Source organism: Pavona decussata, unplaced genomic scaffold (assembly GCF_977016875.1).
Source record: "Pavona decussata unplaced genomic scaffold, jaPavDecu1.1 SCAFFOLD_28, whole genome shotgun sequence".
NCBI classification, from domain to species: Eukaryota; Metazoa; Cnidaria; class Anthozoa; order Scleractinia; family Agariciidae; genus Pavona; species Pavona decussata.
Window position 1 is genome coordinate 2,918,058 of NW_028145451.1, and position 15,172 is coordinate 2,933,229.

Genomic DNA, 15,172 nt, shown 5'->3' on the forward strand with positions numbered 1-15,172 from the left:
TATTTTTATTTTTTTTTTGCGTTTTTCAAGCGAACGGCAAGCTTGCCTCTAATCGCTTGAATAATGCAAAACAAAAAAAACATTAGGATAAAATAACCCTTGTTCTACAGACCATAGCTTGCCAGTGGAACCTATTTTCCTGTGGCAATATTTTGGGCAATAATTCTTCTTGTGCCCGTTTTGATCTTAAATAGTCCATACTCCCTGGCTTCTGATCGCTTTCCTTTGCTCTCTGGAATGACTGTAACGCAGGTTACACCAGCCTCGTCTTATGTTGTTCTGCTATTTAGTATATTTAAAAATAACGACATTCGAAGCCCGGTAGAGATGTTCAATTCTGATGTTGGACAAATTGTAAAGATTGGATGCAACGAGAGCAGAAATGAAAAGGGGTTGTGTTTGATCTAAGCCCTCGTCCAAGCTAAATGATATGCGTCCGAGTCAATAACAACTTAGTGGACGTCCAACACCAAATTCTTATACGCTCCCATTCGAGCAATCTGTTGATCTATCTGAAACGGGTTATGTCGCCGGGGATTTTCAAGTGTTTTTCAGCGGAAACCTGATACCTCTTCTCATTTGCGAAATGCTTGTAGAACACAAATGGAAACATACCAAGTGATTTTCTCAAAGGGAGGACAAACCATTATCCGCTATTTATCAACTTTTCAAAACACAGGGGTAGGATTAAAAAATTGGCCTTTTCGTTTAACTTGCAATCTCACCATCCGTGGCTAAATTAAATTAAAAGACACTTAAATATACGTTTTAATACACTGGTATGATTACTTTTAACAACCCCCCCCCCCCCTCCAAAAAAAAAAAAAAATGACAATTATTTTGAGGTTTCCATTGGTGTAAGAGTTTATTCGTTACAAATCTCACAAAACTAAAATTGAAAACGACGCTTAGGTTGCATCCGGAGTCCCATCAGAAACCTCTGCAATCATTAAAACGATAGAGCCGCGTTTTTTCGCCTCAAATTGTTTCTGCTTTTTCAGAGCTGGAAAAAAAAGTAAATGTGGTCAAAGTCTCAACGCCAAATACAGTGTTCCGACGAACCAAGTTTAACTCATCTCACAACTGACTTGCTGGACTGGCAAACTGATAAACGGTATGAAAAATTGCGGAAGCCTGAATGGTTCAACAAGCCCTTCAATCTCCTTTGAAACTTCAACACCATTTGGAGAAATGTGCCATTTTGCCAATATAATATATTTTGCTCTCTCCTAGAAGGGATCTATTGTTCTGATTGTCTTCAACAAAAACGGCCCAATCAAAATCCATTATCGGCGCGTATAATAATTATCACGAGGGAGGGGACCCACTCATCCCTACCTGTGTGACGTTAAAGCAAATCATCATTTGAAAGGTTTTTTTTTCAATGGCGGCCACATGTATGAATTTAAGACCCTTATCTGCCGTTTTCAGAAAATGCCCTTAGGGGCATCTTATTTAGCATAGAACAGAGCGAGGCGTTTCCCTGTTTGTTCAAAGAGTTGGTAAACCGTATTACATGTAGCTTTCTCTAAGCGTGGTTTAGACACCCATTCAAATCCATGGATGGCACCTCACGGGAGAAGAATCAGTCTTACTGATGTTGCGAATGCCTTAAGTCAGTATCAGCCAGTGTTCGCAAACTTCACGATTTAATACCCTTGAATTATTACAGCACAATTTTTCTCTCTAGTAGCTAGTCTCAAATCTCAAGTCTCTTGTAAAATTACATTGTTTATCTGATCCTTTTGTACGTACTCACGCGCGACACACCCCTAGCGATAATTGATATGATACAAGTAACTCGATTCTATTGTCTTATCAAAATACCGGAAACGGAAGTCACATAACACAATCGCTGTCACACAATATAGCTGAAATATCGCAACACACTCCCCTATTTGTTTCCGTCACGGAAGCAAATACAGTTCGAGTAAAGTTCCTAATTTCTTTCGTTAATACCTTATATTCTGAAATCAATGTTCAAATCATAAAATCAATGTTCCTCTCTTTAACGGTCTAAACAAAACAGTATTCGTGTAAACAAAGTTTCTTAGTCGTCTTGGTCACGTTCAGCAATCTCTTGGACTCGTAGTCTAGCTGCAACTGCAGCATCTCGCCTTGGTCTGAACACGGTCGCTTCAGCATTCAAAGGAGGTCTCTCTGCTTCTTGAGACCTGTCAAAGGACAGCTCTAGCGGGTACAACTGCTGTACAGCTCGCTCCAGATGGTTCCTCCCCGCGCGCAGCTTCACAGCTCTTACGACGCCATCACGGCCTGTTATGAGCTCCTCCACAATTCCAAGTTTCCACTTATTTCTATCCTTGTTTTCATCTTTGATGATGCACACATCTCCTTTCTTAACTCCACAAGAGACGTCTTTATGCTTTAGGGCGTGACGTTCTCGCAGCCCACGAAGATACTCTCTTGTCCACCTGTTCCACATCGCGTCTTTGCACTTCCTCAGGTATTTCGCTCGCTGTCTGAGTTGCTGGTCTTCTTCGTGGTATGGCTCCCTTTCAGGTAGAATATTTGGCTGGGTGTAAAGCATTGAGTTTGGTGTTAAGACTGGCAACTGCGCGTCTTCTTCGACGTAGGACAGTGGACGACCGTTCAACGCTATCTCCACATCCAGTAGGACTTCTTTCAATTCGTTAAAGGTTAGGTAGGCGTTTCCGATAGTTTTCCTCATAGCTACCTTGACCAGCCCCACCATGCGCTCAAACTGGCCTCCCCACCAGGGAGCTCGGCTTAAATTGAACTTCCATGCGATCTGGTGTCGTGCTAGGTAATCGTTAAGCCTCTCGTCGTTCGTCACTTGTTTCATCCATGCTGCTGCTCCAATGAAAGTACTGCCGTTGTCTGAGTAGATCGTACTTGGCCTCCCGCGCCTTGCTATTAATCCCTTTAAGCTTAGCAGGAACTCGTTGGTCTCCATGCTCCTTGCAAGGTCTAGATATAGTGCTCTGGTCAAACTGCAGGCGTACAGGATAAGGTAGGCCTTCCCTTCGCGCTTGTCTGTGGCTTTAAACTTGATTGGCCCAGCATAGTCAACCCCCACAACTTGAAAGGGAGATGATCCTTCGGTTCGAGTCCAGGGGGTGGTACTGCAAGGGCTGTTGCCTGGAAACGTTTACATCCTGGGCATCCTTTCACGATGCGCTTCACTAGTCGCCTTTGGCGCGGGACCCAGTGCTCTTCTCGTACCTTAGCCATTGTCAACTGCGTCCCGCCGTGTAGAGTAGATTCATGAGCTTCTTCTACAAATTTCTCGGTGTAGACTGCTGTATCTGGGAGATACACGGGATAGACGCCTTGTATCCTTCCTCGACATTCAAGGAGATTCTCGTCGTTTAGCTGCAGGTTGAGCTGCAGGCGATCTCTTTCGTAGTTCTCCGATTTCGCGCCTTCCAGCTGTGCTCTCTTCTCCCAGAATCTTCTTTGATTGTTCAGTTCTTCAGTGGTCAGTGGTCCCGCTTTCCTCTCACGGGGTGGACTCCTTGAGTTACGGACAAATCTCGCGACCCATCCGCTGATACGCAGCACGCGCCAGAACCCATACTTGTGTAGCACTGCATCAAGTTTATCTGCCTCATGGTCGGTAGCGAGCTTGAGTATCTCTCGTACCGTCTTTGCTTCTGCTAGAGTTTCGGCTGTCGCGGTTGTGGTTACATCAACTGGCCAAGCACTTGGGTCTGACAGCCATTTCGGACCATGCCACCAGAGGTCGTTGTCTTGTGCTACATGGCCTCCACGACTCCCTAGGTCAGCTGGATTCTCTTTAGTGGGCACGTATCGCCACGTGATCCAATTCTTCTCTTGAATCTTTTGCACCCGGTTGTGCACAAATTGCTTGTATTCGCCTTCTCCTCTAATCCAGTGGAGCGCAACTGTACTGTCCGACCAACAGTAAACTTCTTCAACTGGGTAACCTTCCAGAGTTTCTCTTACGTTAGTGGCCAGATTTGCTGCCATGTGGCCGGCGACCAACTCCAGGCGCGGTATGGTAAGGCCCTGTTTGGCCAAACGAGCTTTAGCAGCGACAATGCCTTGTGTGATGCCAGAGGGTTGAGATACGACAGTAAACGCTCCTGCTGCTACGCCCTGTCCACTTGCATCTCCAAAGACATGTATAGATATGCTGTTGATTGGTTCCTGGTACTTGACCAGCGCCCTCTCGAATGTGACTCTCTCTGGTAATCTCGATTCCCATTTGGCCCACTTCTCAGCAAGGTCAGGAGGCAGCTTCTCGTCCCACCCGACCTTAAGGTTGCAGGCGTCTCGGTAAAGTAACTTTCCACATAGCGTGAGGGGGGACGCTACTCCGAGTGGATCGTAAATCCTGGCTACCTTGGCTAGAATTCCTCTCTTAGTGTTGTCGGCTTTCTCACCAGGCACAGCGACACTTAACACATCTCTTCGTTTGTCCCACTTCAGCCCGAGTATCGCTCCACCTCCTCCTTCTGGTGTCCCCAGCTCTGCTGTTGCTTAGCAAACGTTTGTTCTCCGGCATTCTGTTCCGTTTCAGCGGATTCTAGCTCAGGCACGTTAGAATGCCACTTGTGCAGTTCAAACGCAGCGTCAGCGAAAATCTCTGTGGCTGCCGTCTTGCTTTCTCTGGCCTTGGCAATTGAGGTTCCCCCACTGATTAGGTCATCGACGTATAGGTTCTTCTTTATTTCACTCACGATATCAGGACGCCTCTCGCTCCATGTGTCCAAGTGTTGGTCAATTACTCCCGCTAACAGGAAGGGTGAAGGGGCCAATCCGAACAGCGCTCTTGTAAAACGCAGTGTCTCGACTTCTTTCTTCTCTATGTCCTTCAACCAGTGAAACCTGAGCGCATCTCTTTCTTCAGATTTGATTCGAACTTGCAAGAAGGCCTTCTTGATGTCTCCAGTAACAGCAACTGGGTTGAATCGTCCACGAACTAACACGCTCCAAAGTTTGTTCTGCAGTGGTGGACCGGTGTTTAGGCATTCATTAAGTGATGGCGCGCCGTTCCAGGCCCGTGCGGAGGCATCGTATACAATTCTCAGCTTCGTGCTTTCTGCTGTCTCACGCACGACGCCCTTGTGCGGAATATAGAACTCTCTTCCTTCAACAGTGTTTGGGGCGCGCTCAACTATCCCTAGTGCTAACTGCTCCTGGATCACTGCGTTGTAATCGTTGAGGGTGTTGGTCTTTTCCAGTTTCCGTACAAGGCTAGCCAGTCTGCGTAGGCTCCCGTCTTTGTTAGTTGGCAAGGGAGGGTGGTCTCCTTTCCATGGGAGGCCGGTTTCGTACCACCCTTCTTCACTCCTTCGCAGCTGCTCCTTGAATTCATCATAAACCACGCTCTGATCCCCTGAAGGTGAGTCTGCCAACCCGAGAACATCCAATTTGCAGAGATCTTCATAGTCGACTCTTGACGTTTGTGTGAGGAGCATACTGGTAGTGTCGACTTCTTTGCCTGGCGAGGTGATGGTCCACCCCAACTTAGTGTAATTCGCTACGGGATCCCATTCTCCTCCTACTCGCTGAGGTTCGGTAGTACTGATTCTGGGGCACTCACTGTTCCCTAGGATGAGGTGCACGGGTAGGCGGGGTCTCTCATCGTTGTCATCCATTGACACGCCCTTTAGGTGAGGGTGTTTCTCTACGAGCTTCTTGTACCGAGGGTTGTCTATCAGCCTGAGGTGAGGTTTCTCTACTTTAGTGACTTCTGCTTCTATCTCAAAGTTTCCCTTCACTGAGTTTAGTTTGATGCGAAAGACTTCCATCACTCGACTGGTCGCGCCCAGCATCATCTCAATCTTGCGCAGCCCAGAATGATGCGGTTTCGCTCTAATTCTATCGAGAAGTGCAGCTGAAGCGTAAGAACTTCCTGCTCCTGAATCTAAAAGTGCACGACATTTAATTCCTGCGACTTCCACAACAACCACTGGGTACACAACAGGACCATCGCCGATTTGCGTAGCTGTCATGGAGTTATCGGTGTTTCCTCTGTCACAGATGGAGGTGTGGTGTCTTCTTTTGCAAAATAAACACGTTTTCTTGCTTCTGCATTCCGACGCCCTGTGATCATCACCAGCACAGTTAAAGCAGAGGCGCTTTCTCAGAAAGAACTTTCTTCTCTCGTTTGGATCAGGAACTTTGGTACATTCGTGTGGCTTGTGATCAGTGCTGTCGCAATAAACACATCCACTGGCACGAGGAGGGCGCGCGTCATCTAATTGGGTGTTGAAAGCATTGGAGTCACGCCAGGGCTTGTCACTTGATCTCATTGTACACACAGGATTTCGTTCTGTCCATCCTTGCAAAGCGTAAACAAACTTCGGGAAATCCCACTCTTGCCAGTTTTCGTCCATTCGGACCAAATCGCCTCGAATCCCTGGTAGTTTGTCGATTGACATGCGAACATAACCATTAACTTCTCTTAGTTTGCCCAGCGTCTCGAGAGCTTGAACATTGAAGGAGAGCGCTTCATAAAATTGATTGATTTTCGCTGGGTTTGCGCCGCTGATTACTGGTAACCCCATTATGTTCTGGACGTATCCATTTACTATCTCTGACATTTTCCCATACTTGTCCTTAAGAATGTTCTTGGCCCGTTCATACCCCTCGCTTGAGAATGGGAGGCCATCTATCCCCGCTCTTACTTTAGGCTCTAGCAGATCCTTAAGATAAGCGAATTTCGTCACCGCCGCCATGTTGCTGCATTTATCGATTTCTGCTTCGTAAAAGTTCCAAAAACGGAGCCAATCTGTATGAGTACCGTTGAACTTAGTGTTAGTTAGCTTAGGTAATTTCGTGCGCACTCCCTCGCTGGGGGCGGGGCTGGCTTTAGCTTCGCTCTTTGTTGTGTAATTCTTCTTTGCTTCTTCAATTTTCTGTTCAAACTCCAGTTTTTGTTCTAGTTGCGCGCGTTCAAATCGCAGCTGCTCTTCGCGATCCCTCGCCTTAATCTCCTTCTCGCTCTCTTGTGTTTTAGTGTCTTGTTCTAATTTTAAGCTAGACAAGCGCTCATTAATATAAGTTACGCGAGTGTCTACTTCGCCGATTTGCTTCTCAATTTCGTCGCTCCAGTCTCCGATATTTTCTTCTGAATCACTAGATTTGAACATCTCTTCGACTACTTGTAGCTTTAAAGCGTCGATCTGGTCAGCGATAGAACTAAGCGCCTCCCGATGGCGTTTGATAGTTTGTACATTTCCCGTTCCAAGGACGCTCTCCGATTTACCCAATGTAAACAACAGAAGATTACGTTTACCTTTTAAGTCTTCTTTCAGTTTCTCCATTTCCAGACGAGTCCCGTCGGAGGTGCCACTGTGTTGCGAATGCCTTAAGTCAGTATCAGCCAGTGTTCGCAAACTTCACGATTTAATACCCTTGAATTATTACAGCACAATTTTTCTCTCTAGTAGCTAGTCTCAAATCTCAAGTCTCTTGTAAAATTACATTGTTTATCTGATCCTTTTGTACGTACTCACGCGCGACACACCCCTAGCGATAATTGATATGATACAAGTAACTCGATTCTATTGTCTTATCAAAATACCGGAAACGGAAGTCACATAACACAATCGCTGTCACACAATATAGCTGAAATATCGCAACACTGACGAAAGACTTAGAACAACATTTGGTGAAGACGAAACGTTGATTTTCCGTTACTGCATGTTCTTTAGCTTAAGAAACTTTGTCACCTCTGATATATCAAGGTGGCATTGGTGGTTCATCTTCGTCGGAATCAAACTCCGCATTCTCGTCTTTGTACCATTTTCCATCCAAACCCATGATCCAACCCGCTTGTCTCAGTCGAGAAAAATGTTCTCTCCTCGCCTTTTCACCGGGACTAAGCTCTTTCTTCTGATTACTTGAGTCTTTGGAAAGTCTACCTGACAACGGAGCAAGTTGGTTGAAGCCTGAAGCGTTCGACTGGTTAGATTCACTCGCGGCTTTCGTTGAATCATCCGACCTTGATGAGGTTTCATTCGATTCCGTATCCTTTCGCTGTGAGTTGAAAGACCTTTTAGCCTGGAAGAACGACTGTTTTGGTCTTATTTTCATTGGATTTAAACAAGAGGATTCACTTGATCCTACAATTTTTGCATCGCCTGTTTTTGTTTCGCTCGGATCAAAATTAATAGGTTTTCTAGACTGGAAGAAAGGCAAGTTGTTTGGTTTTCTTCCTGTCTCAGCTATAGACTGAGTCTTAAATTTTCTTGATCCTTGCAGTGCACGCTCTGTTTGCTGTTGCGTGATTTTCAGTAGTGGCGCTTCATCTGTGTTGGAATCGTCCACGAGAGTCTCGATGTATTTCATTTGCTGTCTCTTTTGCCGTAATTCAGCGTCTTCCCGTAACTTTTCTAGTCTCACCTTTGCATCTGGAAATGGGAAAAAAAAGCAATCACTTTCAGAGCTTATGAGACCCTTGGATGTCAAGTTTTTGGCCTTATATGCAAATAGTCAAGAAGAGGATAATTATATATGAACCGTTAATCCTCGAATAAGAAACCGAGGCCTTGGTTTGCCGGGATGGAACACGCTCATCGAGGGGGGTGCTAACAGTGGGACCTCTAGTTTGAAACACCTCCCGTCCCAGAAAAACGTTTATAAAATCTTTCTATCAGTGACCACTATGAAAGGGACACCCCTATTAAGGGGACGGGGACAGTTTGTGGACGTCCCAAAATAATGCTATTGAAACCTCCATTGAGGGGAAGACAAGAAGAAACAAAATCGGCCCAACCTGTTTTCAAGGGACACTTCTCTCTGTCCCGAGGGTGTCCCCTTAATTGATGTTCCACTGCATTTACCTTTTCCGAAATCGTGGACAGATGGTCATTTACTATCTACTTGAACTTCTTGTTTATGAACATTAATCCAATATATTAGTCCAAAACAACAGTGTATATCTAGTGTAATAGGATGAAAAAAACCATAGTGTATATTAGGATGAAAATTAGACAAAAAACAAGAGTGTATAGTATTAGGATGAAAATTAGACCAAAAATCAGAGTGTATAGGATTAGTATGAAAATAAGTCCAAAACCCAGTGTATAGTATTAAGATGAAAAATAGACCAAAAACTGGAGGGTATGGTATTAGAATGAAAATAAGTTAGGCCAAAAACCATAGTGTATAGTATTAGGATGAAAATTAGACCAAAGACCAAAGTGTCTAAAAATTAGGCCGAAAACTACAGTCTACAGTATTAGGATAAGATTTACGCCGAGAACTAGAGTGAAAAGTATTAGGATGAAAATTAAGCAGAAAACTAGAGTGTGTAGTGTTATGATGAAAATTAGTCCAAAAACCAGTGTATAGCATTAGGATGAAATTTAGGCCAAAAACCAGAGTGTATAGCATTAGGATAAAAATTAGACCAAAACGCAGAGAGTATAGTATTAAGATAAAAATTAGTCCGAAAACCATAGTGTATAGTATTAGGATAAAAAAAATTAGGTGAAGAGTGTATAAAATGAGGATGAAAATTGGTTAAAAAAAACCAGTGCATGTATTAGGATGAAAATTAGACCAAAAATCAGAGTATAGTATTAGGATGAAAATTAGTCCAATCAGTTGTGCTGATTTGCAATGTTTGATTTTAGTACATTTAAATCATAGCTGGGCAGCATCAAGCAATATGCTTTACGAACTGAATTTTAATTGAGAATGATGTATTAATTCAGTGAGTGACACAGGCAAACTTGGAAAAAGGAAATCCGAGTGCAACTATCAGGAGTGGAACCTAAGACCTTCTGATGACTAGTTCAGATACTCTACCACTGAGCATATTTATATGTTCGACATATAAATGCTACTCAGGTTATTTAACTCTTGAGGCTACCAAATGGTGAAGTAATCGATGTGTTGTTCAGGAAGCTTTACTGGGTTTTATCCAACTAGCTCCAGTTTCTCTGCTATGATGACTTGCTAGGAGCATAACTAGAAACACTACAGTGCACTATAAAGGATGGTAGCTACCCCCTCCCCCTTCCCCACATACACACACGCCGGCAGCTGTTTTATTCCCCCCCCCCCCCCGTCCCCCAAATGGTTATTGGCACGTGCTGGCTAACTGACCTAGCCAGACGTTTGTCACTGCACAGGACAAAATGAACAAAGGGAAGAGTCCTTAGATGGTTATCATGAAGGGGATCAGAGCCACAGGGTCCCTGGGTTCTTTTATACCCTCTCTCTGATGGAAGAAATGACTGCCACTTGCCCCTGTGATGACAGATGTTTCAGGTGGAAATTAATGCTCTTAAGGACATCAGAATTTTACCACCTGCTGGTGAGAACACTCCAAACAAGGTGCTCTGAACAAGGGTTAAGTATTAGATTCTTTGGAATGTTTACAATGTTGAAAGCACCCATAAAGACTTTTTTCATAATGATGACGATTAGTTCAAAACAAGATGATATACTGGTTCATGTATCGCCAACTAAAGGTTAAAACATTTGAGAAAAAAAAGTTGCTCCTTTGGTGTTTAAATAGAACTTTTAACATGGAGGGCATTCATGCATTCAATGAGAAGTTCTATCCAAGAACATTTTGATGACACAAAATCAAATCCACTTTCTTTGAAAAAAGCTGTAAGTTTGCTTTCCATGACCTAAACATTACTTTTGGCCTTTCAAAATCCTGTTAAATGCTTTGGTCTTATTACACAAAACTTACTTGCTAAATGCTTCTTTCCCTGCCTGTGGATACTGAGTACTGCCACAGTGTCAAAGACAGGACAATGTTTGCACACCAAACAAGCAAGTCTGCCATAATTTGGAAAACAAAGAATAAAGTCAGCTGATGATGGATTATTAAAAAAAACAAAAACAAAAAACAACAACAACAACAACAACAAAAAAAAAACAAGGCAATAATCACTAATTGATGAGGTAGTCATTTGAGGGATTTGGTTGAAAACAATACTAAGATGGTGAAATCCAAATTCCTCCAAATTACCTCTAATTAACTTGTTAACTTGTTATAATATAAGAAACATAATTCTGTGTCTACCATTTAAGCTGAGGCTTTAAATTGGTAGAATTGACCTAGGGCTTTTTCCTGATTTAAATTTACAAAGTTAATTATTAAATCAGTGAAGGAAAGCAAAGCAATAAAAAAATTACTATAAGCCAATATTATTCTTAACATTTCAGCCTGAACTGAAAAAAATAAACATAGAACTATGATTTGCATCTTCAAACTCAAACTCTAACTAAAAAAAAGGCTCCACTTATGCCTAGGTTAGGGGGAGGGGATGAGGGGAGGATTGGGATGCAGTGGAATTGATGTATGCACTTTGTCAGTCAAAGAAGCGATACAGTTTCATAATAGCCCTTACTCACTTTGTCTTTTGTTACCTCACTACAGATCATGTGCCGGGACTCTAGGGAGTAGTCTCTTTTAGAATTGGTCATATTCATGCTGGCATGCATTCTTTTCTTCCAAAAATACGAATGATCGATTCTGCTAAGAATACCGCATGGTTTGTAATGGGCAATTAGCATATAGAGCGAATAAAGTCTATTGATGGTTTGCATGTGATGCCATGGCGGCCATGTTGGTGTACAGGTTTACCTAAATCCAGGAATCCGGAATCCGGAATTAAAAAACAAAAATGAAAATTCAATGACATGAAAATTTCAACCAAGGTTAAAGTCACTTGGGAAACAGTTTTTATAGCTCTTGAAAAATTATAGTATCAGTCAGTAGGCCAGTGAAATTTTCAAAAGTTTGCCTAAGATTTCAATTGCTGCAGTTAAGCCTATGGTGTTAGTATTCTAAGGCAGTCCCCTTAAAGCGTAAAACTTTAAAACACACCAGAACGACACCTATCTATGTTTATAAAATCAAATACACGGAATCCATATATCAGGAAAGGCTTTCTTTTCTTTCTATTTTTCTTTTTCTGTGTAACTTGCCATATGCTGATTGGCTTGTGAGTAGGGGATTTTCTTTCTTTCAGAAGAGCTAGGGGAGAGAGATGTGTACGATTGGTGGTGTTTTGACAGGTACAGTAGGCAAATTAATGCATTCACAATGGTGACGATGGAAATATATCTTTACACATGTCATAACATTGTGACTAACATATATTACGGCTCAACAAATTGTGTGGGCATAAGGGTGGGAATAGGGCTTAATATGTAAACTTATTAGCTCTAAATCAAAATCAATAGATCTACGGCTTCCAAAGTATCTGGAATTAGAGAATATAAAATACTTTGTTATCTACATCCTGCTACTGTGATTACTAAATTATGGGAAATCGTTCACAGGCTCCTGAAGTTCTTACTGTTTTTCAAAAAAAGGCCATCGACATTAAACGTTTCCTTTGTACCGGCAACTCGACACTCTTTTGTAAAAAGGTACATAAATGAATACGTGCATACATCCACGGCTGAACGTACGAATGACTATGCCAGCAGGCATGACAGGACCACGAGTGATCGCGAGTGACTGAGTGAGCGAAGGAATGAAGGGAATGAATGAATGAACGAATGAACCAACGAATGGATGAGTTGATAAATGAATAAATAACTTTGCCCGCTGTCTATCCAGGGTCGGTGCCAATTCGAAACTTTTTTTTTTAAATGAAATCTAAGCCACCCCCCATACCTACTTGTTTCAAGACTTTTTATATTATTATGCAAAGGCAGTGAGTCTTGCGAAGAGTTGATGAGTGATAAACGCAACACTGTCTCTTTTCTCTAGTTACCTTTCATTGTCTCTCTACGTGCTATGGCAGTAGGAAACGTTGCAAGTAGGAAGAGGTGTGGGGGTATTTAAGAGTACGTTTGATGATTAGGAACCTTTTATTCCAAATGAGTGGCTCAACTGCCCAAGCAATTGAAATCTAAGGGAAACTTTTGAAAATTTCACTGGGATCCTGACTGATATTATCATTTTTCAAAGCTATAAAAACTGTTTCCCAAGTGACTTTAATCTTCGTTGAAATTTTCATGTTGACGATTTTTTTATGATTATTATCATTCCGGATTCCGGATTCCGTATTTTAGGTAAACCCTCTCGTGTACAGGAACAATAAGATTTTTCTCCTCTGGGACTTAACTTCCATTTTTATGCAAACTATGTGAACAAATTTTCTTTTGTTTTGTACACCAACATGGCGGCAATGCAAGCCACCTATTAGACGTTATGAGTTAAAATGGTCGTTTTTCTTGTTGTTGTTATTATTATTGTTTTTTGTTTGCTTATTTTTGGCCTGGACTCCCTCCCCCTAAGACCTGTAATTGTATTCAATATTCTCGAAGCTTAAGTTTACATGTTACACAGAAAAATTAGAGTATTTCTGTACCTTCCGTTCTTCAGAAGTTTGGCTTCGTCCTCTGGAATGTCTTCTAACAAAAGTTCAGATACTCGTTGTTTCTAAAAGTTTAAAACGTAAGCTTTACTTCTGTGTAAGAGTGTTTCGTATACCGCGTATACGTAAGCTTATGTTTACGTACGATTTGGAGAAAACAATAAGGAATAAAAACTAAAATCACCAACACAATTGACAAAAAAAATAAAGCAACCGATTTCTAGATAATCAAATGTTGACTTTTGACCCTTTCCGAAGAACGTACAAACCTTCTGTACTCTTAAAGCAGTAGGATCATCACCGACTCTTTTGAAAGACATATTTGTCCACCATGTTGGCTACTGCGGGCGCAACTCTGTCAGCAGCTGCCGTATCCTCGCCCCAGTCTCTTATGCTTAGTGGACCACGGTTATGAACGAATTCTAGGTCTAAAGGTCGTCCAAGTATTTCGATTCTGCACTGTTTTTGTATGGACGTTCTTTTTATCTTATCTGCTTTGGGAATACTAGGCCAGCAAAATATTAGCCTGTTACTGTGGCAAGTGGCACGGAGTAATTGCGATACGTGCGCTCCCCACTTTCTGAACGCCTAGCAAACAGGCTAGCAAAATATTTACATGTAAAACTGATGCGAGGCTTCGTGTTACTGTATTGGGTGGGTAAAATTAGAAAATCATTGATAACGCTATTATTGGAAACTTGACAACTATTACAGCTATTAATTCCTACTGAAAAAAATAAGGAAAATTCGAGACGCAGCACATTTGAACTGTCTGCCAAAAGATACCTGTAAAAACTGAGCGAAGATTTAACTTTCAAAGTGTCTCTTCGAGGGATTGTCGTTATCCATGTTCTCATTTATCATCAAAGCAATATTAAGAGCGACAACATTTCAAAGCAAGACTAGAAAATAATATCATCAACAACAGCAAATCTTGCGAAGATCAGTTGAAGTGCTAATTTGATCAATCTACGCGATCGAAGGGCTTTGTGGAGAGAGCACGGAGAGACATACGCGCATGCACTTCTTATAAAATTGGCAAGTAGAACTTTGAAAAATAACTTGTAGAGAAATGAGGTCAGAAAGTCCAGATGTTCTCAGAGGATAATGCAAAGGTAAATAGCGACAATTCCGCAAAGCTTTAAAGACACTCAGACACTCAGACCGCGCGCCTTAACTGGAAGGCACAAGAACTGAACTGAGTTTCGCGCTTATATAGTTCCAGATTGAAGTAGCTGGAGCAATTTGTTTGGCCTGTCTCTAGAGCCAGCTGAAAGTAAATTGTGATCTCAAGTAAAGTGACTTAATTTTTTTTTTGATTTTTTTGGATTATAGCCCACACTTTGGTAAAGTGTGGGCTATAATCTTTAATTACCAATCAAACAATTTTAATTAAATCTAAGTGGAATTAAGGTATCACAGATTCATTGCATTTCGCAATTTCCTCTTATGCTAAAACACCAAAACTAATTGCTTTCATCACTTGACTTCCTTGCCGATGTATAACACGTCCCTTTCACCTTTAAAGGGCCTGATTCAGTTATAAAATAAAGAGTTAGTTTATTTCACACGCCTGGTAGTTCCGTATCGTAAAATTTGTCCAAAAGATCCCAATGGAAAGGGGTTAAAAAAAATTCCCACTGCTAAGTTTAGTAAACTTTTCTTATTACGTTAGATGATATTTACCGAACCAACCGGCGTTGCTCAGTGATCAATCTGGCTAGTTGCAATTGCCAAAGAAAACTGTGGTGCTGCGTCGCTGGGGAGCGAAAACGAATGTCTTGTTTTATCAACTGAGTTGATACGGTAACTGATTCGCTCTGACGAAGGGCTAACGCTCGAAATATCAGCGCTCGAAC

General features: G+C 42.1%; 1 protein-coding gene and 1 pseudogene across 2 annotated transcripts; both read right to left on the bottom strand.

Moving 5' to 3' along the window:
- Positions 1-846: 846 nt before the first annotated feature.
- On the bottom strand, positions 847-13,684 carry LOC146485122 (sodium channel modifier 1-like). 2 transcript variants are annotated; one of them, XM_085104082.1, is made up of 5 exons: positions 13,583-13,684; positions 13,308-13,378; positions 10,667-10,755; positions 7,686-8,366; positions 847-1,003 (listed from the first exon to the last, which is right to left on the bottom strand). In XM_085104082.1, exons 1-4 carry the CDS (start codon positions 13,631-13,633, stop codon positions 7,696-7,698), a joined length of 882 nt encoding a protein of 293 aa, XP_084960208.1. In that variant the 5' UTR covers positions 13,634-13,684; the 3' UTR covers positions 847-1,003; positions 7,686-7,695. The 2 variants fall into 2 exon arrangements, with proteins under 2 accessions (XP_084960208.1, XP_084960207.1); XM_085104081.1 differs by lacking the exon at positions 847-1,003 and having other exon boundaries at positions 7,678-8,366.
- On the bottom strand, positions 1,616-7,590 carry LOC146485123 (uncharacterized; annotated as a pseudogene).
- Positions 13,685-15,172: the final 1,488 nt, after the last annotated feature.

What these genes read in the sequence shown, in the direction of transcription:
- LOC146485122 (XM_085104082.1), bottom strand. Translation starts at nt 13,633, where the DNA reads ATGTCTTTCAAAAGAGTCGGTGATGATCCTACTGCTTTAAGAGTACAG. An exon ending in AAACTTCTGAAGAACGGAAG is followed by an intron (nt 10,756 to 13,307) that starts GTACAGAAATAC and finishes AAATTATGGCAG; the next exon opens with ACTTGCTTGTTTGGTGTGCA. An exon ending in GGGAAAGAAGCATTTAGCAA is followed by an intron (nt 8,367 to 10,666) that starts GTAAGTTTTGTG and finishes TCCCATTTCCAG; the next exon opens with ATGCAAAGGTGAGACTAGAA.